Source organism: Pogoniulus pusillus, chromosome 28, assembly GCF_015220805.1.
Source record: "Pogoniulus pusillus isolate bPogPus1 chromosome 28, bPogPus1.pri, whole genome shotgun sequence".
Classification (NCBI taxonomy): Eukaryota; Metazoa; Chordata; class Aves; order Piciformes; family Lybiidae; genus Pogoniulus; species Pogoniulus pusillus.
Window position 1 is genome coordinate 7,350,852 of NC_087291.1, and position 26,805 is coordinate 7,377,656.

General features: G+C 40.5%; 2 protein-coding genes across 3 annotated transcripts in view; one reads left to right on the plus strand and one right to left on the minus strand.

Moving 5' to 3' along the window:
- The window catches only part of TAX1BP1 (Tax1 binding protein 1), a 63,425-nt gene extending 59,777 nt beyond the window's left edge, over window positions 1–3,648 (minus strand). Inside the window, exon 1 of one of the 2 annotated variants that reach the window (XM_064167016.1) lies at window positions 3,559–3,648. The gene's annotated coding sequence lies outside the window, so the exon portion shown is untranslated. The remainder of the gene's footprint in view (window positions 1–3,558) is intronic. The other variant, XM_064167015.1, reaches the window with a different exon arrangement.
- A 71-nt stretch (window positions 3,649–3,719) lies between these two features.
- Window positions 3,720–26,805, plus strand: part of HIBADH (3-hydroxyisobutyrate dehydrogenase) — a 98,901-nt gene continuing 75,815 nt past the window's right edge. The window contains exons 1-4 of the mRNA XM_064167021.1: window positions 3,720–4,242; window positions 13,153–13,313; window positions 19,431–19,540; window positions 22,207–22,328. Coding sequence (XP_064023091.1) covers window positions 4,161–4,242; window positions 13,153–13,313; window positions 19,431–19,540; window positions 22,207–22,328 — 475 coding nt within the window. The 5' untranslated portion in view covers window positions 3,720–4,160. The remainder of the gene's footprint in view (window positions 4,243–13,152; window positions 13,314–19,430; window positions 19,541–22,206; window positions 22,329–26,805) is intronic.

A 26,805-nucleotide genomic window follows, 5' to 3' on the forward strand; every position in this document is an offset into this window, starting at 1 on the left:
TACATATGCTGATTGGAAAAAACACTTTTCCTGGGGTTTTATATGCATGCATCTTTTCCTGGGTAACAGTTACCTCACCTTACTTAGACTCCTAAGTTTGAGACCAACTTACAATGTAGCTTTTCCACATTGCTATTCTCTGTTGTCTTACCATGTTAATTTTCTTTTCCTATGCCAGTACTCCATAACTGTCAGAAGGGCATTGAGTGACTGTTTTTTTGCAATTCCAACACCAATTACTGTGTTCTAAATATAGTGCATTACAGGTACAAGTAAAAATGGAATGACCATGGCTGATATCAAATATGTAGCCATACTTCTTTTGCAGTTTGTTTCCTTCTTCAGCTGCTTTTACAGAATGCGTTCATCTAAATCTGAACCAAAGTCATCCTTCTCTTTGCATTTCTGTATCATGTGAAATAAGTGTGTGAAAGTAAGATATTGTGCACAAACATTATTAGATTCTAAATCCATTAAAATAATCTAAAAACCCTTTTTTTTAGTTAAAACATAAAACTGAAACCAAGCCCAAATGGTACAGGTTTCTGTCCTCACACTTCAGTATTTTTTTGGTTGGTTGGCTGGTTTCAGTTTTGATGTCAATTCTCCAAACTCTCTGTATTTTATGGTACAACATATATGCAGTCATCCATGTACAGCATCCCACATTCCTTTTAGAACAATGCTGTGATTACAAGGACCAGTTATTTGGATGAAGCCTCTTCAGGAACTTTGGAAAATCCACAGAATTTTCCATTAAATTTATCTAGTTAAAGTATCTATATTGCATTCTGCTTGGATGGGATTTTGAAAAGAACTTGCTTATTCTAGGAAATAACTACTTGAATCTTTTAAGTTCTTATAAGAAATGCACTCAGCACAGTCTAACCTAAACATCATAATAGGATTTTAGAGCTAAAAAGAGGGGAAACCTTCTAGTGTTTAACTGAACTCGGTATCATTTAGTACAAATACGTATTGCACTGATACCCTGAGTAACCTGCCTCTTCTAACATTCACATGCTGCATCAGTGAGATGCAATCACTTTCCAAACTACAGCACAAATCATTCTGATAAAACAGACATTAAGTCTTCATACCTAAACAATGTTTCTGAGTTCCCTCAGGGAACTACTTTCCCACAGAAGCCTGCAATTTGCTTCCCCTTAAGTATATGCAATACTTCAAATATCACATATATTTAGCTCGTGGTTGATTGCTAAATTACAGACTGCTGCAGAATATATCATCCAACTCAGCAAAAAAATAAAGCAGTTCATATTACACAAGGGTTAGTTTGGTTTTTTCTACAGGCAAAAATAACCACTTGCATTGCTGGTTATACATTCCACTTCGTTAGCTAGCAAAGTGCACACAGCTAGGAAATGAATGCTGCCCTGAGAATCTCAACTCAAATATCCACAGGCGTGAAAAATGTCATGCTATGATGGGCTCAAGGTCCCTCTAGCCCAGTAGTCTGTCTCCAGCAGTGACCCATCAGACAGGAAATATGCAGGGATATTTCTCTGGAATGTGCTCCCAGCTCCAACTATTTGCAGCTCAGGGATTCCTGAGCTTTTATTCATTGATTCACTGATTTATTCACGGATTCACTGTGCTTTTATTGCACTTTACAAATGTTATAAAAGCTCTCCAATGCAGAGAAGTGAACACAGCAAATGCAAGGAGGAATGAAATGCTGTAGGCTTGGCTACCAATAAGTTTTGATTCAAGTCTTAAATGTGCTGTGGCATCCACTTTAATCTCTTTTGGATACACTAAGTCATGTTAATGTCAAAATTTAAACAACTCTGCAATGAGGGTCCCATCTTCCAACCTGGTTGGTTCTGTGATTCTATGGTTTTACAGGTATCATATACCTGCAGCTCTTGCTACATGCAGTGAAAATTGTTCTTAGTTATAAACTCAGACTATAAAACTCCATGTCCTGAAAAAGAAACCTCTGAAAAGTAATAGAAATTAAGAGAAAAAACCACCAAACCAAACAAACTAATGAACATAATTATCCTGCATCAATAGATTTTAAATCAGGGGCAGGCTCTGAAATCCAGGTACCCTTATCATAATTTGACACGGTGCTGATTTAAGAAATTTTCCTCATATACCTTTTAAACAAGGTATTTATTTGTATCTACACAAATAGAACCCTCTTGAGGAGTATGAAGGTCTGCAGAAAGATGCAACTATGCAGGTAAAATTGTATCTTGCAATGAGGGTTAAAAATCTGACTGCAAGGACATCACCAGATATAGCATTAAGCTCTTCTTGATCCATATATCCTTGAAAAATAAAATTAATCACTTTTCTAACTTTGTTCTTGACAGGAGTCTACAGCCAGTTGGAAAAGGGTCAGTGACTGAAAATGTAATGCATTGGGGAATCAGATCTGGAGGCCATATCCCAATGTTTTCAAAGTTCTGTTTGATCACATGCAAAATTCAAGTTTTAATGACTTCCAAATGCCTTATTTGAACTGCACCTTGATACAGACTTCTGCTAGCATAGCAGCCTCAGTGAGGAATCGCATCTCTTATCATACCAACAAAAATTGGACTTAAGATTACTGTTGACCTTGTCACCACTGAGGAGAAAAGTAAACTTAGCCCACTCGGTAGCTTCATTTGCTTGGCACTGTTCAAATAATGCAGTAGGACAGAAAAAGTAGCTTATAAAAATATTGGTATATCTGAGTGTCTTGGGGTTCAGATGTTTTACTAAATACCTTTGAGTTTGTCTGCCTTTACGTTGCCTTTGCTGCATGGATTTTATTACTTCTCAAGTCTTACTCCATCTGAGTGCTCAGCTAAGAGGCAATGGCAGAAAGCTCTGAGATAAAGCCTGTTCAGTGGTAGCACTCACACATGCCACACTAAAGCTACTACACAACCACAACCTTCTTTCCTGTCCATGGAATTCTATGCCAAGCTGGGTTAATTTAACTGTGCATCATCCATTGCTTTATAGTAGCAAATATGTGTATTAATCTACTATGGCACTGGTAGAAGAGCCAAGTGCCATATATATTTAGCTTATTATTTCTGTGATAACACATAACTGAGTGAATATTGACCTTCTGTAGACCTGAGAGCTGTTCTTACTGGCTATATTCTCCCAAAAGTCTGTAAATGATACTACTTAACAGCCACAAAATAAGCTCTTACAAGAGTAACCTAACGACTTAGAGAGTACCCAGCATTTATTTCCCTCCAACAATCCAAGGCAGTATTTTTCTGTCAGGAAAATAAATTCACTGCCTTGGTTCAAGAGATGAACATGGCCATTGCAGGAACGGTGCTGAAGCCTCGCTATGAAGAAAATGCTACTTTTAGCTATGATTTAGCTTTTATTTCTCATTATCCTGTTCTGATTGGTAGTATTTTTCCCCAGGTTGAGTCCGGTTTGCCCCAAACAATGACTGTTGTGATCTACCTGCCCTGATGTCCAACCTGCGAACCTTTCATCACATCTTCTCTGAGCTGAGAGGAGCCATAGAGTGGCTTTGGGTGGGTACCTAGAGTCCATCTGGGGTCAACATACCAGAAGAAGATAGTCGGAAACTGTAGCACTTGTTTGCCATCTGAGCGTAAGGTGACTTTTTTCCTCACTCCAAGGACGCGTTTACGCCATGCTGCGAGTACTTTCACCCTCAAACGCGGCACGAATCCCGCGTCCCCAAGAAACGCCTGAGCCCGCGCCCGCTTTCTCTCCTCCCCCCGACCTCCGCCGAGCGCCTCCCCCGGCAGCGACACAGGAAGAGGAGGTCGCAGCGGTCAAACACGGGGAAGAGGAGGGCTGAACGGAAACACCTCCCACAAAGGAACTGCAGGATGCCAGACACAATCACCTCGACCCTACCGCCGGCTCCGCTTCCCCAATAAGCTGCCCCAGCGCCTGCCCGGCCCCCCGCCCCGCCCCGCTCAGTCCCGGGCTCCGGGCGTGGGGAGCGGCGCCGCCCCATCCATCACGGGGTCGATCAGCGGTGGGGAAGGAGGCTTTGCGCTCCCATTGGCTGAATGCCGCCAAAGGGCGTCTGTGATTGGCTGTGGTAGCTGCCGCACACAACTCGCGGGCGGTGGCGGGCGGGGAGGTGCCGAGGCGGTTCGCGGCTGCCCGGAGGTCACTCGGCGTGGGGGTGCAGCATGGCCGCGGCTGTGGTGCGCGGGGGACCTGCGTGCTGGTGGCGCTGGCACGGGCGGGTGCGTGCCGCCCGCGCGGCGATGGGTAAGGACCTACCCCTTCTCTCGGCCCGAGCGACTCTGCTCTGGCCGCCGGGCGGTCGTTGTCCGGCGAGGAAAGGCCGGGCCTTTTCAGGGGTTCGGCTGCTGCAGCGTTGCCCTTGGCAGCTGTGGGCCCTTGGCACTCGACGGGCACAGCCCAACGGCTAGCCCAGCGTCTGGCGGGCCCCGGAACCGCGGCTCTGGTGAGGGGCCCTTCGGGGGAGCGCTGAGCGGTCATGGCTGGCACGGCGTGTGCCTGCAAAGCGGCTCTTGCTGCCGGCTTACTCGAGGCTGTAGCGTAACAGCAGAGTGGTTTCTCTCCATAAATGTTTTCACTCACTTGCTTAAAACAGCACTCATGGAATTTGTTGCAGCCCGCAAGTATTTCTTGTGTCATCAGTGACGTTTTAGCAGTACCTGTTAACCTAGGTTTGGGTTGTCCAACCCTCTCGATTACTGTATTCGATTGTTTCCCTTAAACCGAAGGTAAATTCGTCGGCACTGTCCCTGTGCCAGCTCCGCAGGCACTCACTCGTTTGACTGATTCATGGGCAGCAGAAGAAGCAAACACCTGTAAATGCCCTGATGGTGCAAGTGAAGGAGGAAGGTGCTTGTAGAACTGGACCTGGACTTTTCACCTTGACAGAGTCCTGAAAATCACGTTGCCATTTCCAAGGAGTTTAACTGCTGAAGTAGATAGTTGAAGACAAACCTTCAGTTATCCTTTCAGTGTCTTTCCATAACAGTCTACTGCATGTGTGTGACTCTGAATAACAAGGCTCACAACAAATAGGTGAAGAGTTTTCAGTTAGCAAAGTGGAAGGAATATATTACCTTAAATAACTTTTTAAAATAGGTAATCCCCCCTTAAACCTAATTTAAACTGATCAGTGAAAAGTGTTTGACACTTGGTTTTGAAATTAGCTTTCAGTGGTTTTTTTGCTTGACTGCCTCTTTGTCACTGATGCATGATTTATTTCTTTTACACTTGCAGCTCTGGTGTGCTACATAATAGCTCAGATGCAGCAGGCATCTTGGTCGTGTGCTGTAAAACTGTACATGAGACCTGCCTGGTATCTTTAGTGATACCACAGTTGAAAGCAGTAGCTTTCAAAGTATTTTGAACTCTGTGTGCATAGTAACTGTCAGATATTTCTGTAAGAGCTTTGATCAGTTGTCCAATATTTGTGTTTAATGTAGACAAGGATCTCATTTCTTGGTGGTGAGCACGAGTGTGAGAAGTAGCCAAAGCACTACACTGGCCCTTGAAGTTGAAAAATGCAGTTCATCAGTGCCTGAAGACCTGAGTGGTTGAAGGAGAATTTGTGACTCTTCCAAGAAACTTCTATAAAGCAGGATTTTGCCCACAGCATTTTACTCTGACTGACTTAGTACTGACTGTGCTGAAAGTCCTCAACTTTGAGAAGTGTTTAGGGGATGAAGGTCTGTGCATTAAGCCTTCTTAACTGCTAAGCTCTACTGCTTAGTTATATGTTAAAGTTTCTCCATCTCTAATGAGTTTATCAGGTTCTCCATCCTTTTCTTCAGTTTGAGTAATGTAAAAGTTGTCTTCTGGGTATTGATTTCATCAACTGTTTTTCTGAGTGAAATGCCATCCTAGTGAAGGAACTCTGCAAGCTGTCCCAACACCACAGCTTGGGTTATTCCTTAGTTACTCAATCTCTTTGCAGCTGGTGCAGCCCATGATGGATTATTTTTTCTCTGTGTTAATATTAGAGGCTGTTGAATCACCTCGGAGGAAAATACCTGAGGGCAGATTCTGGAGGATCATCTTGGGTATTTACGTTTGTATAACAGCAAGTTGGATAAAGACTCTGTAGTCCTGTGGCCTGCAGCTGGCAGTTGCTGGCAGAGGTGCTTCATGGCAAGGCTGTGTGTGACTTCACTTAAAAATACTTCTTTGCAAATGTGAAGGAGTCTTTTCTGGGGACTTGTAGGGAGAAGAAGGGGAGTTAATGAGATACTGTGGCTGAGAAGGTTTTTTTGATGTTTTAAGATTTGTCAAAGACAACAGTACCCTGCTAGAGAGTGAAAATGTCATTACAGACAGTTTTGGATGAGTAGTAGGGACCCATTCAGTTAATCATACTTTTGTTGATGCAGGAGCTGCATTTGAATTGTCAAAATGATTCCATGCTCTGCTGTGGAGAAGCATTAATTACTAAGTAAGGATTATGACAGAAAGACCTGCTCAGAAGTCCAGCACATTACTTAAGGGATCAGCTGCACATTGATATTTGTTTTAGATGAAAAGTAGTTACTATATGTGTTTGTCTTTAATGTATCAGCAAACATTTAATGAACTATAGCTATAGATAAGAAAAGTTAGGTAAGAAGGCTCGGACTGTTACAAGATAACAAGTTGTTTTTTCATCAGCAGACCTTTGCAGAAGCAAGGAAAAGCAAGTAGGATGTTTTCAATGTAAAGCTGGCCAAATTTAGAGTTTTGTAATTATCTTAAATTATGGTTTTGGCAGAGTTCTCAAAATCGTTGCATAACCTTTAAAAGCCTGTGACCCTGGGGCAGTTGGCAAAGCTTCCAGGAGCAGAAAGACCTGATTCTACCCGTGTACAGCTGCTCTCTCTAACTTCTGTGTTTCTCTGCTGAGTTCCCTTCAGGATCTAGTTCAGTAGAGGTTTTAGGAGTTTCCATAAAGAAGTCTCCACAAAACACAGAAGCTCTCTCCGGTCCTTTATTTCAAAGCAGCAAGGAGAAAAAGGATAAGGTCTTCTATCGCACTAGATTTTAAGATGTTAAATCAGTGGTAAAATCCTTCTTTTAGCAGCTCATTGAATTGTCATTATGTTTTCCTCCTTGTGAAGTTGCTTCATGTGCAGCTGGACTTTCTCATAAAGCCCTGACCAAAACCAGCAACTTGAGCAGCTTAGCTTCCTCTGGGATTCTTCCCATGCTCCTGTTAAGTCTTTTCCTGGGCTGGAAAAGAACTTCGCATTCACTGATTCAGAGACATCAACTCTGAGTTGTTAACACAACTTGTATTGTTGTATTAACACAACTTGCAACCATTCTGATTAGGAAATTCAAATGGGACTGTTATCCCTTGTGCCAGATTTGTCTGTTTCATTTGACTGTGGAGCTAGAGGTTCCATCCCAAGAGCTAGACATTTTGGTAAATATTAAAAAAATAGATTTTATAAAGCAAAAAGAAACTTAATATAGTTGAGATTACTACTTGAGAGTTACAGGCTTCTCAGTCCTCTTCTTGGCCAGTTATACTCTGAGGGAGAGCACAGTCTGGACATACTGGACCTTTCCCAGCTCTGCTGTCTGTGGTCCTATCCGTCTCTTAGTTCCTTTTTGTTTGAATACAAAGAGATGTCCTGTGCACTGTGCATTACAGTCTCTGTGCAGTTGAGTATTTGCAGTCAATTCAAGGCACTATTTGGGCTGAAATTCTTTCTTAAATGTAAGAATCATTACTTTGGGAAATAATGTAAAATGAAATGTAAATGTGACATTATCTAAACTTGTATCTGTCATTGCTCAGGTCAAAAAGAAAATTGCTTTCAGTATCTTTACATAGAAACTTGCAAAGACAAGTTTTAGGTCATTTACAGGCCAGATTTTTTAAGGACAGAATTGCAAACTGTGCATTTCTGAATTTACTATATTCATGAATGTATTTTGTTCAAGAAGAGACATTCAGAGATTCATAAACTTGTTGATTTTGAAATTATCTGTAAGGAAAAATAAATTTGTTTTATTAGGTCAAATGCTTCCAGTGTGGGCTGACTTTTCTAAGCAAAACATTGTAATTAGTGTAGCCTGTAAGCCCCCAATACAGCAAAAGAGTCAAGTTGATTCATCAGTACAGTCATCATAGTCCTGTTGCCTTAAAAGAATAATGAAGAATCTCCTGGGAAGAGCCCAAGTTCTGTGAGTCAGTGTAGCTGTGTCTAGTTCTGCTTATGATGAGCTTGATCTATAGATTAACCTATGTTGCTGGTTCTGCTTCCACTGAAGGAGAATTAGTTGCACATGGTATCAGTGATTGTTTTAAAAGTAGATTCTGTTGTTCCTGCTTCTGATGTTCTGCCCTGTTGGGGAGGGGAAATTAATTGATGCGAGATGATATTTTCCACCAATTAATATTGTTTATTAATTTTGCTATTCAGAACTCTGCCACCCTTGACCACTAATTTTAATAATATTTGGTTCTTACACAGTTATGGAAACATTTTATGGATAGTATCTACATCTAATATAACCAGCAAAATATAGAAACATTAATTGAACTGGAAGAGACTATTCCCGTGGTCAAATGCCGCTTGTGGCAAATACACCATTTGCCCAGTAGCTGGGCTCAAGCTCTTTCTGCTCTATGGCAGAAGGCAGTAGAGAATTACAAAGAGGCATTGAACATTTACTCACAGATTATTGTTATTGCCCTTGCTGGGGCTAGCCACAGTCCAGACAGTGCCCAAATACTTTCAGGGAACTCTGGCTTGTTGGATGTTGAGGCTTGAATCTTCCTGGCTTCTGGGGACAGGACGCAGACAATCTCTGACCTTGTCTTCTGGCTTCTTCTGGATGGTCTGTGTGTATGTCCAGGGATTCTAGGCAGGACCTTCAGGTGCAGAAGGCAGATGTGGTGCAGTCTCAGCATGATGTCACGCTGGCCACACAGGCCAGTGGCATGCAGGCATCCAGGGTCTGCTCCTGGTAACTGGCGGCAGTGGAGTTTAGCAGGCAAGCACTAAGGCATTGTGCAATGGCAGCAGGGCTGGGCACAGCAGAGAGAGCAGGCAGAGAGCAGGGGAGCAAAGCAGTGAAGCAAAGGCAGGTTGTTCACCTGCGTATCTCCTTTGATCAATGTGGGCTGAGATTAATTGCCCTTTGGACACAAGAATAGCCAATCAGGATGGCACTTAGCCAAACCATGCCATATTAGGCAAAGCCACAGGCTCACTTTTCCTTAATTTGGGAAAAGCACAGGCCTTGCACTAGGCAGGCACAAGCTAAGTGTGTGTACCTTTCACAAGAGGACCCTGGGCAGCCCAGACTCAGCAGCTCCAGGTACTTTGTGTCCATTTCCTGCGCTTGCCTCTCTGCTGGAGCAGAAAAACGTGCCTAGGCAAGGCAGGACACATATAAGCCTATTTTGGGCCTATCAGACCTACCACAACAGCCCTCTGTTAGAAGATGAATGTGAACTGGGCATTTTTCCAGCCATGCGATTGCAGCAGGCTGTGGTAGATTTTATGCTCAAAGTAAAACAGACTGAATACCACAGGGACAGTTTCTTCAAATGGTTCTACAATGGATGGGATTAGTTAAGCATACACATGTATGTGGGTTTACAGAGTATTTACCCTTAGATGTTTGAATTATAGAGTTATTTCAAAACCAAATCTGTGCCATGTGTCAAACGGTAAACAGTGCATAGATTCTCAAGCTGGGCATCAGTTTTTATGATAGCACCTGTGGAGTTTCATCTAATATGAAGATATTAAGAAAATGAGTCTTCTTAAACATCCTCTGTTTGGCAAACTTCCTCTGTCTTAAGTAGTCATTAAAAACTATCCCACGATTCTAAATGCAACTGATCTGCATTTGCACAAAGTAACTGAAGCTGACTCCGTCAGGTATGTCTGTGAGCTAATTACATCAGTCCTTGTAAGCAGATTTTCCTTGAAGAGTCTGGGGATCTGGAGGTTTTTCCAAATTGTTAAACAATTGATGTAATTTTAAAGTGGCCAATTTAACATTGCACTGTGAAGAGTTAAACTAAACTAAGAAGTAAGAAACTGAGTTGGAAATTGGACTGTTTCTCTAACAGGTCCAAATTCCTCTGGATTTGAGTATGTTCTAGTTAGAACTGAAAATTATTCCTTGTTCATGGGCTAAGACAGGAGAAAATCAACAGAGACAGGCAAAAGGGGGAATAATAGAATACAGTGACACAGAACTATTCCAATAACAACACCAATCAGCATGCTGCCTTGTATTCCAGCCTAACTTGCTGTGCCTTCTGGGGATATTGACAAATGCAAATTGTTAAGGAAACCATATAATAAAGAATGAGTCAGTTTTATGGATATCTACATTATGAAGAGCTGCTTTAGAGAAGTAGTAGAAAAGCTTTTTGGCAATAGGCCTGTCATTGCAGTCCAATTACCAATTGATGTATTACTGGTAAGATGTGATGATAGCCATGAGAGATTGCCAAAGCAGAACAGTCTTATATGACATGGTGGAGACAAGTATGGCAGAATGCAGAGGAGGAGTGACAGAAAGCAGCATGGGCAAAATTACCTTTTCTGTTCCAAATGCTTCCATGAAGATCAAGGCAAGATTATGTCTGTTGAGGCAGGAAGCCAGATTGATAAGTAGCTGAGATCTCAGGTATGGTAGAGGAGTCAATGAGATTTGAACAGGTCGTGGATGGGTCTTCTGGGCTGTGTCGAGTATAATTTCTGATGTTAGCACTGATACAGAGAAGAAGAATCAAAAAAGTTCTGTTCCAGTGCATAACCTTTCTCTTCTCATCCAGGACTCTTTGCTCATTTCCAACTGGAATTTTCCTTCCTTCAGCTTTTGGCTGTTGCCCTATGTCCTGTTATTGTTGTACACCTCTGTGTAGAATTTGGCTTCTTTTGCTCTGTATCTATTCTTCCTTCCCACTCTATAGGTAGTAGAGGACTACAGTTAGCTGTTGCTTCTCCAAGCTAAGCAAAGACCTTAGCTTCTGCTCATATCCTATATTCTCCACCTCATCAGTCTGATGTCTGCTGGGCTGTATGCAGTTGGACCACATCTCCTGTACATTGTGCTATGTAGAGTGGTATCACCAGTTTCTTTGACATGTTTGGTATGACAGTATGTCGTTAACCCTGTGCTGCACTGCTGACATAGACTCAGCTTGTCTATGGGAATCCACAGGTTCTGCCAAGCTTCAGCCTCTATACCCAGTCCTCCTCCTGCAGTGACATCTCCTGCCCCAAGTACAGGACATTGCATTTGTCTTTGTTGAACATCTTGAGGGCCACTTCTCCAGTCTTTCTGAACGATAGTCCTGCTCTGCAGTTTTTCAGCCACTCCCCCCAGTTTGGTGTCAGACATGATCTTGCTGAGGGGTTCTTACGTCTGATCATCCCACAGTCATTGATTACATTTTTGAACAGCAGCAGCTCCATTATTGACCCATGAGGAAATTGACCCATCACACATAACTGACTGTTCCTAGTCTTTGAACCACTGATCATGTTGAAGTCCAACAGTCCAGACACTATTTCTTTCATCAGGAGGTGTTGCAGTTCAGTCCAGTTCATCCTTTTAGCAGCATTTGACTTAGGGGATACCAGAGGAGGCTTTTTTTGGGAAAGCTTTACTAAAGTCAGGGTAAAGAATATCGACTTACCCTAAGGGGCAGAGAAAGACAGATGCTGAAAACCAGGACTTGAGCCTCCTCAGTAAGCTTTGGACTAATAAAGGAGCAATTTTAGATTAGTATAAGAGGTGTACTGGGGAACACTGACTCATAGAAACTACGATAATACTCCAGGATGAGTATGACATGTAGCACTTCTTAAAAAAACAATGTGCCCTTTTCCTGACTTATCACAGTTTGAACTAAACATTTCCCCAGTGTATTTTTTTTTTAAACTGTGCTACTTCTCTAACTGTGTAATTGCTGCAGGCATCTGTGGAAACTGTCTCAAACCAAAGTTCTCTCAGCGAACCTGATTTAATAAATGTGGCACTTCCAAAATAGTGCTGCAGATGAAAGAGCATGACCATTGCTGGCTAAGAAGGAGCTTAAAGTCAGAAAGACTTTAAAATGATTAATCAAGTGTTATTGGCCTAGAGAGGATTCTTTGCTAAGCATTGAGACCTCTTAGAGTCTTGATCCAGCTTAGGCACATTTTCTGTATGTGCACCTCAGAGTTAGAGCAGTTCCGTAGTTAGCCTTGTTTCTGGTTGCTTAGTTGCCACATGCCTTAGGACTTACTCTGCACAACTTTTTCCTTTGTCCTAAAGCAGAAATTATTTTATGGAATTGGCAAAGAAATCTCAGCACTGCCAAATGGTGCTGCCCCAGGGTTACGAGTGTTCAGAGTGATGAGGCAGTGATTGCAGTAGATGAATGCCTGCAATGCTGCTTACTGTCCAGCATTTGATACTTGCCAACTATTGTAAAAAGTAACTGACTGAAACTAGTGTTTTCCTCAGACTGTATGTGATGCTTTGTAGTTTCATCCTGGTAGTACAGCAAATAGAATACAAGGGTTATTCCTGTAAAGACATAATGATTTTGTATTTATGCTATAGTTGATATCAGCTTTTCAGTATTTGCTTTTAAACTGTGATTACGTGGCTCAGTGCATTTGCAATGATTTATTATGGAGACTTTGACCTTTAGGTTAGTGGCTTATATCTGAGTGCAGGATCAGAAGAGTTCAGCTACTATCTATAAAGGGTTGCATGAAAGAAAGTAGCAGCCTCAGTTAATTTCCAGAGAGTGCTATACCTAAGGTTGCAAGCAAAGTCACAGATGAGGAGTCTGTCAAATATGTATAACGTTTTAATTTGCAAATCTAGTTTAGGATTTAGACACATGACAAAATGCAGAAAAAACTGCTTGTTCTTGAGTTCTTCTCAGACCTTAGCTTTCAGGGATGTTGCTGAAGTTTTATTATTACTGTAGTTTTTTAACACATTTTCTTAAGCTATTTTTTCTTTGATATGTGAAAAAATCATTTATGGCCTAATGTGAGCTATAGTTTATGGTTTACATTGTTTAGAGTAGGATTCAAATTTTCACTGCTTCTAAGTGTAAACTGAGCACAATAAAAACAGATTTCATTCAAGCTTTTGTGACATTGTTGTTACACACTACAGGTATATTGATATTTATTGTTTTGAAATCAGTGTGTTCCAGGACAATGGCTTCCAAAACTCCAGTTGGATTCATTGGGCTGGGTAACATGGGAAATCCAATGGCAAAAAACCTCTTAAAAAATGGATATCCAGTTATTGCATATGATGTATTCCCAGAAGCTTGCAAAGAATTTCAAGACTTGGGTGCTCAGGTATAGTAAAAACTTCCTGTATTTTGACAGTAACTGTATGTGTTGAATGGTTCTCAAGTGCAATGCAATTACATGTTCTGCTTCTTTTCTTTATTAGGATGACAACCAGAACTAGAATAGGATAGTGAATACAATCTGAATCTGAGAAGTTTTACTTGGAGCAGAGAGTTCTACTCTAAGTAATTTTCATGCTGTTACCCAGAATTGCTACCTTGTTGGACCTCTCTAGCTGTTTTTTAACTCCTTTTTGTGAGAGTAGGTCTTTTACCTCCTCCCCCAGGTCTAGATGGCCAGTGGGCTGCTTTTCATCTGGTTCCTACTTTGACCTCTTTAGGATAAATGACCCTAGTTAAAAATTCCTGCTGGCATAGCTGTAAGGGTTATAGGGACATGTGAGCTTTCCTGCTGCTTCAAGGTGCAGTCCTCAGGGGCAGGGGAAAAATCCAATTATTTAAGTGCTTATTCCCTTGGAGGTGAGGAAGGTTATGGTGAAAGAAGAGGAAGGAAAGAAAAAGGAGGGAAGGAAATTGATCACATTAAGGAGATTTACTTTCCTGTTGTATACCCTACAAAATCTTGGCCCTGTTCCAGTAAGTGCTGTTGCTTTTAATCTGTTAGTAACTCATTCACTCTTTTGGGTGGTTGGACCACATCTAAGTGCCTGAATCATATGTGAGTGTTTTTTACATACTTAAAGCTACATCAGTTTAGATAGTTGTGAGTGGGTGGATAGATGCATAAAACACTGAAACAAAAGAGTGTACTGAACTAAGGAGAAAACAATGAACAGTAGTATTCTAATGTGACCATGTAGAGGATAGGAGGGAATTTTCCAGCAGTGGCAAGACAAGGAAATTGTAAGTAGATGTAGAGGAGCTGTGTGCCTTCAAAGTCTATAAACTGAGCTAATTGTAGCTGTTTGGAATAATGAGGTAACATCATGATTCCCAAAAGATAAAATGATAAAGTGAACCTGTTGATAATTAATTGCAGCTCTCCTTGAATACTTACAGATTTTTTGCCTCAAGTAGGAGAGTAAGCTTTTCATCTGCCTTGACTAGCTACTGGTTTTACTTTGTTAAAGCAGCTGACATCCTCAGGTGTGAACTAGATCTGTCTTGAGCGAGAGGCTGGGCAAATGGAAAGGAAGTCTGTTTTGAACAATTGATTGTGTTTTTAATTTATGTTTTGGAGTGGGATCTCTTTGCTATGGCTGCCCATTTGGATAGCTTATTGCCATAGTAATAGAATCCTTGGCATCTACTCTGAGACTTGACATACAATATGAGAGGTGATCTGTAATGCTCTTAAAAATAAAGCCAAATGTATGTCTTAAGATCATAAATCACTAAGAGAATACATGGGGTTGGCTTAAATACAAATAAAACTTCCTTAAAGAAAACATGTGAATGTAACTTTCTCTTCTTGATCTATAGGTGTAAATCCTACCCCAACATTTTTTTGGGGGGACTTGGAAACTTGTGGGTCCAGGGGGCCTTGTAGAAGCTGCTATGGAGGAAACATTTGGCTCCAAGGGCTTTTTTTTTTTTGCCTGACTGGTAGAGTAAAAGTTTCAGGAGTGATACAGAGGAAAAAGGATTCCCCCCAAGAGACAGTAAATGCTGTCAAATGTCCATTGTTTAAGGTCAGTGCTGCTACCAAAGTATATGGGGGATGAAGGATGTTTGATCTTAAGTCTGCATATTCTTCGACTCTTCTTTAGTCCCTAAAGTAAAGAAGTGGGAGGTAGTGTGTCAGCAGGCAGCCACCTGCTTGCTCATGCTGAATAGTAAAGTGAAACACTGGCTGAGCAGGAGCACATGGAACCACTGGAGGTGAAGCTTGGAGAAAGCTGCAAGGCTGCAAACAAGTGCTGTGAACAAGTCAGCTGCCCTCACTCTGCTATCTTTCCACTTCCTCACAGTTACCACTTTCTTACAAAGCAGAGTGTATGTGTCACACAGTAGCCTTATTTTTTTTTTCAGATTTAGAAGTTTGAAATAGTTACTGAAGTCATCTCATGCAGCATAAAAATAGAGCTTTCTTAAGTGTGTTCAGTAAGAAAGAAAAGCAGAGTTAACTGATATAGTGGGTTGAGAGACTTCCCCCCTCCGCTATTGAAATTTACCAGACCAGCTCAGACAGCTTGGAAGTAAGATGAAGCTGTGTTTACAGCAAACAAAGTTTACAAGCATGTATACACAATATATTTACAAGTATTTACAATATACACAAATTAGAAATAATACAGAAATGCAAATTCCCTCCCAGACAAAGAAGGTGCCCAGAAGGGGCTCAAAGCCTCTCTCTTCCTCCCTCTCTCTTTTCCTTCACAGGCAGAAATCAAAAACAACCAGAAAAGCTTACTTGTTACCTGGATAGCCAAGGTTAGTGGAAGATACTAGAGCATAGCAAAAAAGAAGCAAAAGGAAGCAGCATCCCAGAACAAAGGGGGATAACTTAGAATCAATAGAATCAACCAGGTTGGAAGAGACCTCCCAGATCATTCAGTCCAACCTAGCACCCAGCCCTCTCCAGTCAACTAGACCATGGCACTAAGTGCTTCATCCAGTGTTTTCTTGAACACCTCCAGGGATGGTGACTCCATCACCTCCCTGGGCAGCCCAACTTGTTTACATTTTGACTTTTTATCCCTTTCAGGAAACCAAGGAATAATATAGAATTTATCATTATTATTCTTTTACAGCCAATGATCTAATTTCTGTCATTAGAATAGTCCAGTTGGCCTCAAAACAGCACAATTGATTTATTTTAAGTGTAAAGAAAAAAAAACAGTGAAACACATGCAGATGTTGAGGGGCATAAATCAATGACCAATGTAAACAAAAGTCTTTTCTGTCCAGTTGCACACTGCAAAAATTGACTTGAATTGGCAAGTATCAGAGCATCTATGGAACTTGTCGTGCTGTTACTCTGAGCCATTATAGTCTATATTAGTAATCAGCAATTACTATTTGATATGTTTTTTTTAAAGTTGCACACATATTCTTTGTGATTTCAAGTGCTTAATGTTTCTCAATAGCTTTCAAATAATTCAATTTTATTTCTGAGACAGGAAGTCCCAAATATAAATAAAGTTTTGTGTGCTGCCTGTTGAACCAGGTAGGTAGATTTCCTCTGAGATTCTTAATCATACCTGTTAACCTTACCAGAAAGCCAAAAGTGACAATCTCATTTTAATTCCCACTTTCTTTTTTTTCTTTTTCTACTTTAGCAAAATGATTTTGCTTTATATGGTTGTGGAAGTACTGTCTAGTCTGTGTATTTTTTTTTTATCACATTTTATTCATGTAAAAGGCATGTTAGTATTTTGAAAGGCATGGATGGAATACATTAATTTCTGTGTAGATGACTATTGTGCTATGTCTTCGATATATCTGTGTTGCCTAAGAATTCTTTCAATCTGTAGCTCAAAACCAGCTATGTCCTATCTACAGAGCTAAGTGGAAATATGAGGCTAATGAAGTCTGGAAGTTGTGTATCCATTATAGCATGCTTTTTAAATTCTGGTTTAGGGATGAAAATGGGCAAGGAAGTCTTCAGCTGATAACTTCAAAACTTGTAAGAATACTGGAGATAACAATTTTAAACAAGACCTATCAATTCAGGTTTCTATTGCATAGTTCCTCTCTCCTTCTCTAATGATGTGTATTTAAAATTAACTGAACCAGAGATACTCAAAAATAAAGATAAAGATGTCATATTCATATACAAAGAGCTATGTTCTCTGATCTCCAGGGAAGCAAGTAACAAAACCAAGAAGCTTTTCTGTTTATAATTGCCTCATGTATTCCTCCTAGCCCTTGCTCTTTAGTCTAGTGTATGTTTCTCTTTACAATGTACTAGATGTTTTGTGTAGTATTAACTTGCTCTTTCAAAACAAAACCTGCATATTTAATCTTCCTTTCTTTTACTGAAGTGTTTCTCATGCTGTATCCTAGAATTCCTTTGAGGTGTTATGCAGTATTTCTTACAAACCTGTACCTAAGATGCTTTCTTCTAAACACATTGTATACAAAAAGAGAATATATTTACAAAATTTTGTGTGAAAACTAACAAAAATTGTAACAAGTACCTGTAGTTATAAACAGATAAGGAGTTGTGAAACGAGGTCATCAGTTTGTTGATTTGTTGAAGTTATGGAAAGAAGACTATTTTTCAGGTAGTTGTTGAGCAGCAATTTCTTTAACCCTGAAGCTATGTGATATGGAATCTGTAATTTATTCACACTGAGTAGTACATGCATAGAAAAGTTTACTTTTCTTAGAGTTTAAAAGCAAAGGCATATCATACATCTAGCAGAGCAGACCATTATAATGTGAAGGTTACTCTTCAACCTTCAGCAACTCTAACTGGAAAAGAAACACTGCAAGCCATATCAACACACAAAATCTACTTTCTGCTCATTTCGCTTCCTGCTTTGAACCCAATTCCTTCCAGTAAAACTACCTGAATGAGTGAAATTGCATTTGATCCTCTTGGGCTAGAAAAATAAGCTGTGTGTTTTGTTGTTCTTTTCCCTGAGATGTGAGCTCATTAACAATGCATTTTTAAAAGAAGTTGATTATTGAAAACTAGTATGGAACAAAAAAACATAGTAGTAAATCACTTCGGGATAAAAAGTACTACTTTAGCTGTCAGTATTCCACTTGTTTATGTATCTCAAATACCATACTGACTGTATCTGAAAATGGACTGACAAAGGTAGTATAGCTTAGAAATTATGCATATTGATTTAACAGCCAGTACCTAACATCTGGGTCGAGGCAATCCCAAGCACAAATCCAGGCTGGGCAGTGAGTGGCTGGAGAACAGCCCTGAGGAGAGGGACTTGAGGGTGCTGGTGGAAGAGAAGCTCAGCAGTGAGCACTTGCAGCCCAGAAAGCCAACCAGAGCCTGAGCTGCAGCAGGAGAAGTGTGGCCAGCAGGTCGAGGGAGGTGATTTTCCCCCTCTACTCTGCTCTGCTGAGAACCCACCTGGGGTACTGCATCCAGTTCTGGAGCCCCCATTACAAGAAGGATGTGGACATGTTGGAGCACGTCCAGAGAAGGGTCATGAGGATGCTCATAGGGCTGCAGCAGCTCTCCTATGAGGACAGACTGAGGCAGTTGGGGCTGTTCAGTCTGGAGAAGAGAATGCTCCCAGGTGACCTCCTTGTGGCCTTCCAGCATCTGAAGGGGGCCTACAGAAAAAGATGGGGAGGGTCTTTTAGGATATCAGGTAGTGACAGGACTATAGGGAATGCAGCAAAGCTGGGGAGATTCAGGCTGGATGTGAGAAGGAAGTTGTTGAGCATGAGAGTGGTGAGAGGCTGGAATGGGTTGCCCAGGGAGGTGGTTGAGGCCCCATCCCTGGAGGTGTTTAAGGCCAGGCTGGATGGGGCTGTGGGCAGCCTGCTCTAGGGTAGGGTGTCCCTGGGCATGGCAGGGGGTTTGGAGCTAGATGACCCTTGTGGTCCCTTCCAACCCTGACTGATTCTGTGAATATGTTTTGAAACTTCTTTGTATATTTTGGTGAAGGATGCTCGAGCTGATAAATTTCATCTTTAAAAATCACAACTGTAATATTGTGAGAAACTTCAGTTAACTTTCTGACTTATTTTTTTTTGAGTGGAGGCTCAGAGCTGCTTTAAATATTTTTTAATTTTTTTTTTCCTGAGTCTCCTTGTCTTCCAGTGCTGTATGGTGAACAAGAGAATAAAAGTGAGATTTTGTGACCCTTTGTGTTGTCCCCCCTTAGAAGCGTTGTAGGATGAGATTTTGTATAGATGCACAGGGTTTATAGTAAAGTAAAGATTCATTAATAGGTTGATGTGATGCAAGCATCCCTATCAACAGATGCTCTTGAGGAACTTAAGTGATAGGATCCTTTTCAATTTTAAGAAACAAATTCTGTTGCTGGATCAAATTAATTAACATTTCTGTTAAGTGGACATTTCTTCACCTGTTTTAAACTTTTATATAGTTCAGTTGTGATTGGTGACCTGTAAATACTAGAAAACAAACTCAGCAAACATGCCTGACACTGCTGTTTCAAGAAGTACAATCCTAACATAATTGGGGTTTGTTTTGTTGGTTTTTGTTTTCCTTTAAAAGGTAACGGAATCCCCAGCAGATGTAGCAGAAAGAGCAGACAGAATTATTACCATGTTGCCTTCTAGTCCCAATGCGAAAGAAGTTTACACAGGAGCAAACGGAATTCTAAAGTAAGAATCTTTTGTAGTTTGGAGAATTCCCATTCCTCAAGGCTGCATTTTATTGTCAAATGACTCGTGTTGCTGTATGTCACTCTTGCTTTGTCAGAGCACTTAACATGATGTTCTCCTCTATTTTGACACTACTGACTTTTCTAATTCCACAATATCTGTTTAACTCTGCTCGCTTTTGAATGGTTTTTTTGGCTAAAGTCTGAATTTTGCTTAGAATAGTAATTTCTGTGAATTTGAGGCAACTCAACTACCATCTCAGTTGAGTATTTCTTTCACCACCATGTACTACAGACAAGTATGACTAGAGTATTTTGCTGGCAGTAGTTATTTGCTCGAATACTTTGTGTCTTGAAATCCTTTAAACGTCCTGAAGAGTTGCAGTTGTGTCTCATGGCATTAAGGTGCATTAATGTAGAATAGCTGACAAGGCTTTATTGATTTCTACTTATTGCCAGTTCATTACACAGGAAAATATCCAAAGGGTTTGTTTAGTATGAAACAGTGGGTTTAGCTTTTTTGAAGGAATTTCCACTAAGCCTAGAATCCATGATTTGCAGAATTAGAGTACTTAAGAGATATTTGGACGTGCCAAATTAAGAAATAAATAGTATGTAAAAGGCTCTTCTCATCATGTGTGCACTGCTCTTGGAATGCTGACTAAGGCTGCTGAAGATCAGGTAGTTTCTTACCACGATCTGGGTTAAGAAGGTAAGGGAAGAAACATACAGAAGACAAAAGCATATTAGATTGTCTAAACTCAATGATAACTATTTGGATATTGATTACAGGCAATATTAAAGTGCAGTGATAAGAAAATTAAATGGAAGCGAGGGGTTTCTATTCTTGCAGCATAGGAAATAATAGTCGCTTGCTACCCTTAATGTCTAGTTTAATTCCTCCCAAAGTAGGGCTAAGTATCCATGGCTTAGACTCTTCGGGAAGAGGGGTAATTGGATCAGTCCCACAAAGCTGGGCAAACAGCTGCGGGAGAATTGTATCCGGGCTGACAGTGCTTGAAGACCGATTGGCTGTACTTACTGATAGAATGCTGCCACTTGATCTTCTGAGTACCTAGAAAATAGTGGAGGGGACAGAGGATGTGGAAATCAGTCCTGTGCTGCTGCAGTTTGTCATTGTCTGTATCCAAACCAAGGAAGTGTAATTTGACAGTACTGATTAATTCTTACTCTCTGTATCCCGGCCCTTGGTGACTCGTTTGGTCATATTTTGAAGCTTTGCTGATGAAAACATTGATGTTCTGGGAGTGCTCAAGGGTTAACTTAGTCATCCCATTGTGTTACCAAGGAGCCCAGTAGCTCCTTGTTCTGAACATGAAGGGAAATGATGTACTACTCTGTCTGCCACACTGGGTTTGGTTTGCATGTGTTCAAAGCAGCTGAAGCAGCTCATCCCTTCTGTGAAAGGGGACAAGTGCCGTATGTGGCAGGGTTTAAGTCTGAAGCTACAGTGTGGTCCATAACTGCATGTATATAGTGAGAGGCTATTTCCAGCTATCTAGGTAATTTGATTCCATGAAATTCATCGTGCTACCAACAGGCCATGAGCTACAGCGAGGCTGCTCTGAATCTGTCCTGTGCAGTGTTGAATTACTCACCTTTTTATGCCTGAAAATTTATGTTGTTTGAGTTCATGGTGTTTGCTGATCCAGCAGACTTGAAATCATGGTGCAATTGAATGGAAAGAAAGATTAAAATATAGTCTCTTTTGCTGTTGTTAGAGGCATTAAAAATTGATTGCATTCTTAAAAACACATATACAGCTTTCTGTGTTCTAAAATTAGGGGGACAGTTCTTCTGTCTAAATTTATTAGCTGTCAGTGGGAAAAGAGAACATTTTTCTCCGTGCTTTGCTTTAAATCTGCAATGGGTTTTTGTGGTGTTAGCTATGATCTTTATAGAATCATAGAATCATAGAATCAACGAGGTTGGAAGAGACCTCTAAGATCATCCAGTCCAACCTAGCACCCAGCCCTATCCAGTCAACCAGACCATGGCACTAAGTGCCTCATCCAGTCTTTTCTTGAACACCCCCAGGGGCGGTGCCTCCACCACCTCCCTGGGCAGCCCATTCCAATGGGAAATCACTCTCTCTGTGAAGAACTTCTTCCTAATATCCAGCCTATACCTACCCTGGCACAACTTGAGACCAGGGAGAATATGTAGAATTAATTGTAGCAATGATTTAAAGAATACAATCAAGCTGTTCTGATAAGAACTTCAGATATTGTACATATATGGAAAGAAAATGGTTACACATGGAATTCTATCTGTATCAACATTTAGTTCAGCTGTTTAGAATGCATCTGAGATAAACTGTATATGAGACACTGCTCAACTCTACATGATAGCAGGTTTTCCTACTGCACCCTTTTAGTGTAAGTGTTTAAATAAAAATGGTATTTAGGAAGAACATCCTTTTAGTGTTCAGGTTTTAGTGTGTTTTGAGCCATTCAAAACGATGTCATATACATACCCAGCAGCACACACACTGAGCAGTTCTTGCTCAGTGTTTTAAAACTTTGTGTTTGTTAGAGTACAGAAAAATGTCTGTCCGCTTTATCATGCTGAGGAAAGACAATGCCATGGTAGTAGTTGCAGGTGTCTTGTGTAACAAACAATAATAACACTTCACATTTATTTTAGGAAAGTGAAGAAAGGCTCCTTGCTAATAGATTCCAGTACTATAGACCCTTCCGTTTCAAAAGAATTAGCCAAAGCAGTTGAAAAAATGGGAGCTGTTTTCATGGATGCTCCAGTTTCTGGAGGTAAGGCTTCATGTTGGACATGTCTCTTTGTCTGCAGTCTCAATCACTGGTGTATACTTTGGTTGGTACAAGTTGATTTTCTTTGCTCTATGTACAATATTCATTTTTTGCTCTGTTGCATTAAAGAAATACATGTTATTTTAGGAATGCTTTTGTGTTAGACCTAGGGAAACTGAACTTTCATGTCCTAGTGTCCAGTGGTCATTTTAACTTCTTTCATAAAGTTGCATTTCTATGGAGGTACTCAAATCTCTCCAGTCTACATTGGTTTATTTCCACTGGGGAAACACTGGTTACCATTAAGCAGTTCTGCTACTTTTTCCTTAATTAAAAGAGAGAATGGAGGAGGAGATAAAAGATTTCATTGTCAAGAATAAACAGAGCTTTCCTCTGGTTTTATAGAAGTTGAAGAATGTGGATGATATTTGTCTATTTCTGAAGTTGCTGACTGTTGATCTTTGAGTATTTAATCACACTCAAGAAAAGGGAAGTCTTCTGTTTTATGGACAGAGAGGAGCCAGGAGCATAAAACCAATGTTTTGAAAACAAAACCATAGCTGATTGTTACTATTCTTGAATTCTTCTCTAAACCCTCTAGAATTAGAAGGTGAGAAAATCCATTTTGTGTGGGAAAATAATGATTTTTTTTTTACAATCCACTCTGAAAATTACTGTAAGTGTCCAATCTAGAAAGCATAGCCTGAGTTCCAGTTCATGAAGATGAACGGAAATGAGGAGCAAAAACTAACCATGTTTTTAATTTCAACTGAAAGCTAAGGCAGGATATGGCTTCATGACAGAAGCAATATTGATGACAGCTTCCCAGCTAAAACACTCCTTGTTTTGTAAAGTCAGATTGCTTATCATTCTGGGAATAAAAAACAGGGGAAAAAAATGTTGTGGGTGGTTTATATATCTAGCAGCTCCTTTTCTAAGCACAGCATGGTCTTCTACTTATCAAATGGGCATCATCTATGTAGAATTGTAGAATCAATTAGGGTTGGAAGGGACCACAAGGATCGTCTAGTTCCAACCTCCCTGCCATGGGCAGGGACACCCTACCCTAGAGCAGGCTGGACACAGCCTCATCCAGCCTGGCCTTAAGCACCTCCAGGGATTGGGCCTCAACCACCTCCCTGGGCAACCCATTCCAGGCTCTCACCACTCTCACGCTGAACAACTTGCTCCTTGTGTCCAGCCTGAACCTTCCCACCTTCAGCTTTGCTCCATAACTTCAAGGTCAAATAAAATGGGAGATTTTGCTTCTCTTCAATCCCTTTTCTCCTCATTTTTTTAGCTGAGGGCATTAATTACCTCTTAGAAATGTCTGTAATTTGTTTTACCTGTAAGTTCTTGCTTATGCCATAACTACAAAGAAAGACATAAAGGAAAGTTTGATTCCAAAATGTTTTGGGGAGTTTGTCACTCAGGGAAATGATAATACCAAGACTGGGTTAATATGATTGCTTATAGTTGACTAGTCTGAATACAGATGTCTTTTTTGGTGTTAATGGTTTATCTGAGTACAAGTTATTTGGTATGTAGTGTCACTTAAAGATCGAGTGTTATTCTGAGGGAAGAGATAAAAACTGAGACTTAACCTTCTAGTAGATAATATGTTTGTGAAAGCTGAGGAGTGCTCTGTACAAATCACATTTGAAGTGAGCAGTTGCTAGATATGTGGAGAAGTATGTTGGAAAAAACTTTATTTGTTCTTTCCATCTTCCAAGACCCAACACATTAAATCTTTGCGGTATTCTTGTACCTCCTGACTGCGTTGTTGGCCTTCAGACAAAACACTAAATGGATAAGTCTGCTCAGCTCTCTAGAAATTGGCAAGCATTATTCTGTTGCTGTGCAGATTTGGCAGGAGTGTGAAGGAGCGTGTTTGTGGAAGGCAGTGAGGAGGAAGAGAGAGCAGCATTCCTGAACTGTGTCTTTACATCTGTCTGTTTAGTAGCTGTTGTTGGCAGACAGCTCCACTTGTGTTTTTTTAGGTACTTGGATGTTGTCTGATGGATGTTAATGTTCATTTGCACTGTAAACAAGTTATTTCACAAAGTTAGTAATATGAACTTCATGGAGAAATAGTGGTGATATTAATCCTGTCTTGACACTGCAAGTTAAGTATCTTAAGGCTCAGCAGTAGTGCCAGAATTTAGTGGCTTGTTTGCATCCTTACCCTTCAAAGAGTCCTTCCCTTTATGTATTTCAGATGAACCTGTGTGTCAGTGTGGATGTGCTGTCTCTTTCATCTAACTGGCCTACAGTGTTTACTTGCAGTGGAAGTGGAAGTTGATGCATCAAGTTAGTATAGTGTTATTTTGTATTAAGTGGCTTTGGAAGATACTTCTGATCTGAATGCAGATCATGCAGTTTAATACTGTCTAGAGGTAGCAGTCATTTTACCTTGACATTAGGATCTCTTGAAGTTCCACACAAGAAAGCTGTGTCAATTCTCAGTGCTGCTCTGATTTGCAGGCTCTTTGTGAGCATATGACGAAGATGTTTATTTGCTTTAGAGGAATAAAATTACCTTTTACTGAGATTGGAGTCTGCATTTTTATAGAAGAGGCTTTTAAAGCAGACATTATCACAGATGAGTATTTAAAACTGACTTCTGTTGGCACCGAACCCTTACTACTGGCTGAGTAAGGGTTCTAAATTTAGCCTTTAAGAATTACTGAGTTTGTCCTCCCACTGGAAGTATGATAGAGATTCTCACCTTTCAATTCAGAGCAGACTTTCCTAGTGGTTGCACTGAAACTGCTGTCACAGATAGGTCTTTTTAATTCATTATACAAAATATTCAATATACAAAATATACAAAATTCATTATACAAAATACATATTCAGCAGTCAGTGGATGAAGGCTGCTTTATTATTACATGATGCTTTCTTCATTGTAAACATGGTGTTTAGGTACATCATCTTTTTTCCTTCCACTGACTCTCTCATCTTCTCTTCTGCTCAAAATATGACTTACTGCATTCTGTTGAAACTTAGCAGAAATGTGCCAGCTTGGTTTACTTTTACTTTTCTAGAGGTATGGATCAAATTTAAGTTAATTTTTAAGTACAGTTCTTTAGATCAGATAACAAAACTGAGCTAGATCTTTCCTGTCCCTGTCTACTTTAGCCAAGATAGTCATCAATAAAAAAAGTCAGACTGCTATTTGTTAATAAAAGCTGTTATGTGGAGAACTGTATCCATGCAAAAATAGTGATAAACAGTAGAATTTTTTTTTTTTAGGGGTTTGTAGGAATCATGGGTTGGAACTGGTTAGAAAAGCTGTGATGGTTTGGGTGTTCCCCGCCCCCCCACACTTTAGAAGTTACCCAGACTAGACTCAGCCAGCTCTGGGAATATAAATGAAGCTAGCACAATATACAAGCAGATATTTACAATATGTATAGTTATATACAGAATATGCAAGGTAAAAGGTGATACTCCCCTCCCAGAAACCTGAGTCCCCAGGAGGGGCTCTCAACCACCCCTGCACCTTCCCCCCTGCCCCTCTCAACCTTACCTCAGTCCTAAAGAAGAACAGAGGTTCAGCCAAGAGGTTATGAAGCAAAGGTGGGTTAGTCCAAATGGAAGGTGAGGTTAGGGAGATGCAGTTCAGTCAGAAGCCCAAGGCAGAGTGAGTGAAAAAATGGTGAGAGTGTTATCTAATGTTTTCCTTTCTTCTTCAGCAAGACTCTGAGGGGAGTAGACATCACCACTGTTTTCCTTTCACAGCCTATGATCTAGTTCTTCTCACCAAAACATTCTAGCTAGCTTCAAACTAGCACAAAAGCTTTCTATTCCAGCTGTCAGTTCAGACTGTTTCATCTTGCAGTACTACTTCCATAAGCTCCAGCTAACCATTAAGTGATGGAAAGACTATTAGTAGTAACACTGACAAATTGAGACTTAAGCTCTCTGGTAATGTAAAGTAAAATGTGTCTCCTTGGAGGATGAATTGCAGCTTATTCACCATATGGCCAGGTCTGTACTTGACATGGACAGAATGTTTAGAAATACCATGGAGATAATTTCTTTTGATTCCCTTTCAAAGAGCAAGGTATTTCATGGTTCCAGAATTTAAACAGGTTTTCTAAAAAGGACACCTCAAAACTGGAGAACTGTATTTGGCTGGCATGATCACACTGATAGTGGAGGTTAAATAGGCAAAACAGAATTGATGGTTGTATTTCTCTGTGCTAGCTTGAGCCTAGATGGGATATTTTGGTGAGAAGAATTAGATCACAGGCTGTGAAAATGAAACAGTGGTGATGTCTACTTCACTCATAGGCTTGCTGAGATGTATGAAAACAAGAACATCTTCCTTATTTGCCATTGGAGTGGGCTGCCCATGGAGGTGGTGGAGTCACCATCCCTGGAGGTGTTCAAGAAAACACTGGATGGGGCACTTAGTGCCATGGTCTAGTTGATTGGACAGGGCTGGGTAATAGGTTGGACTGGATGATCTTGG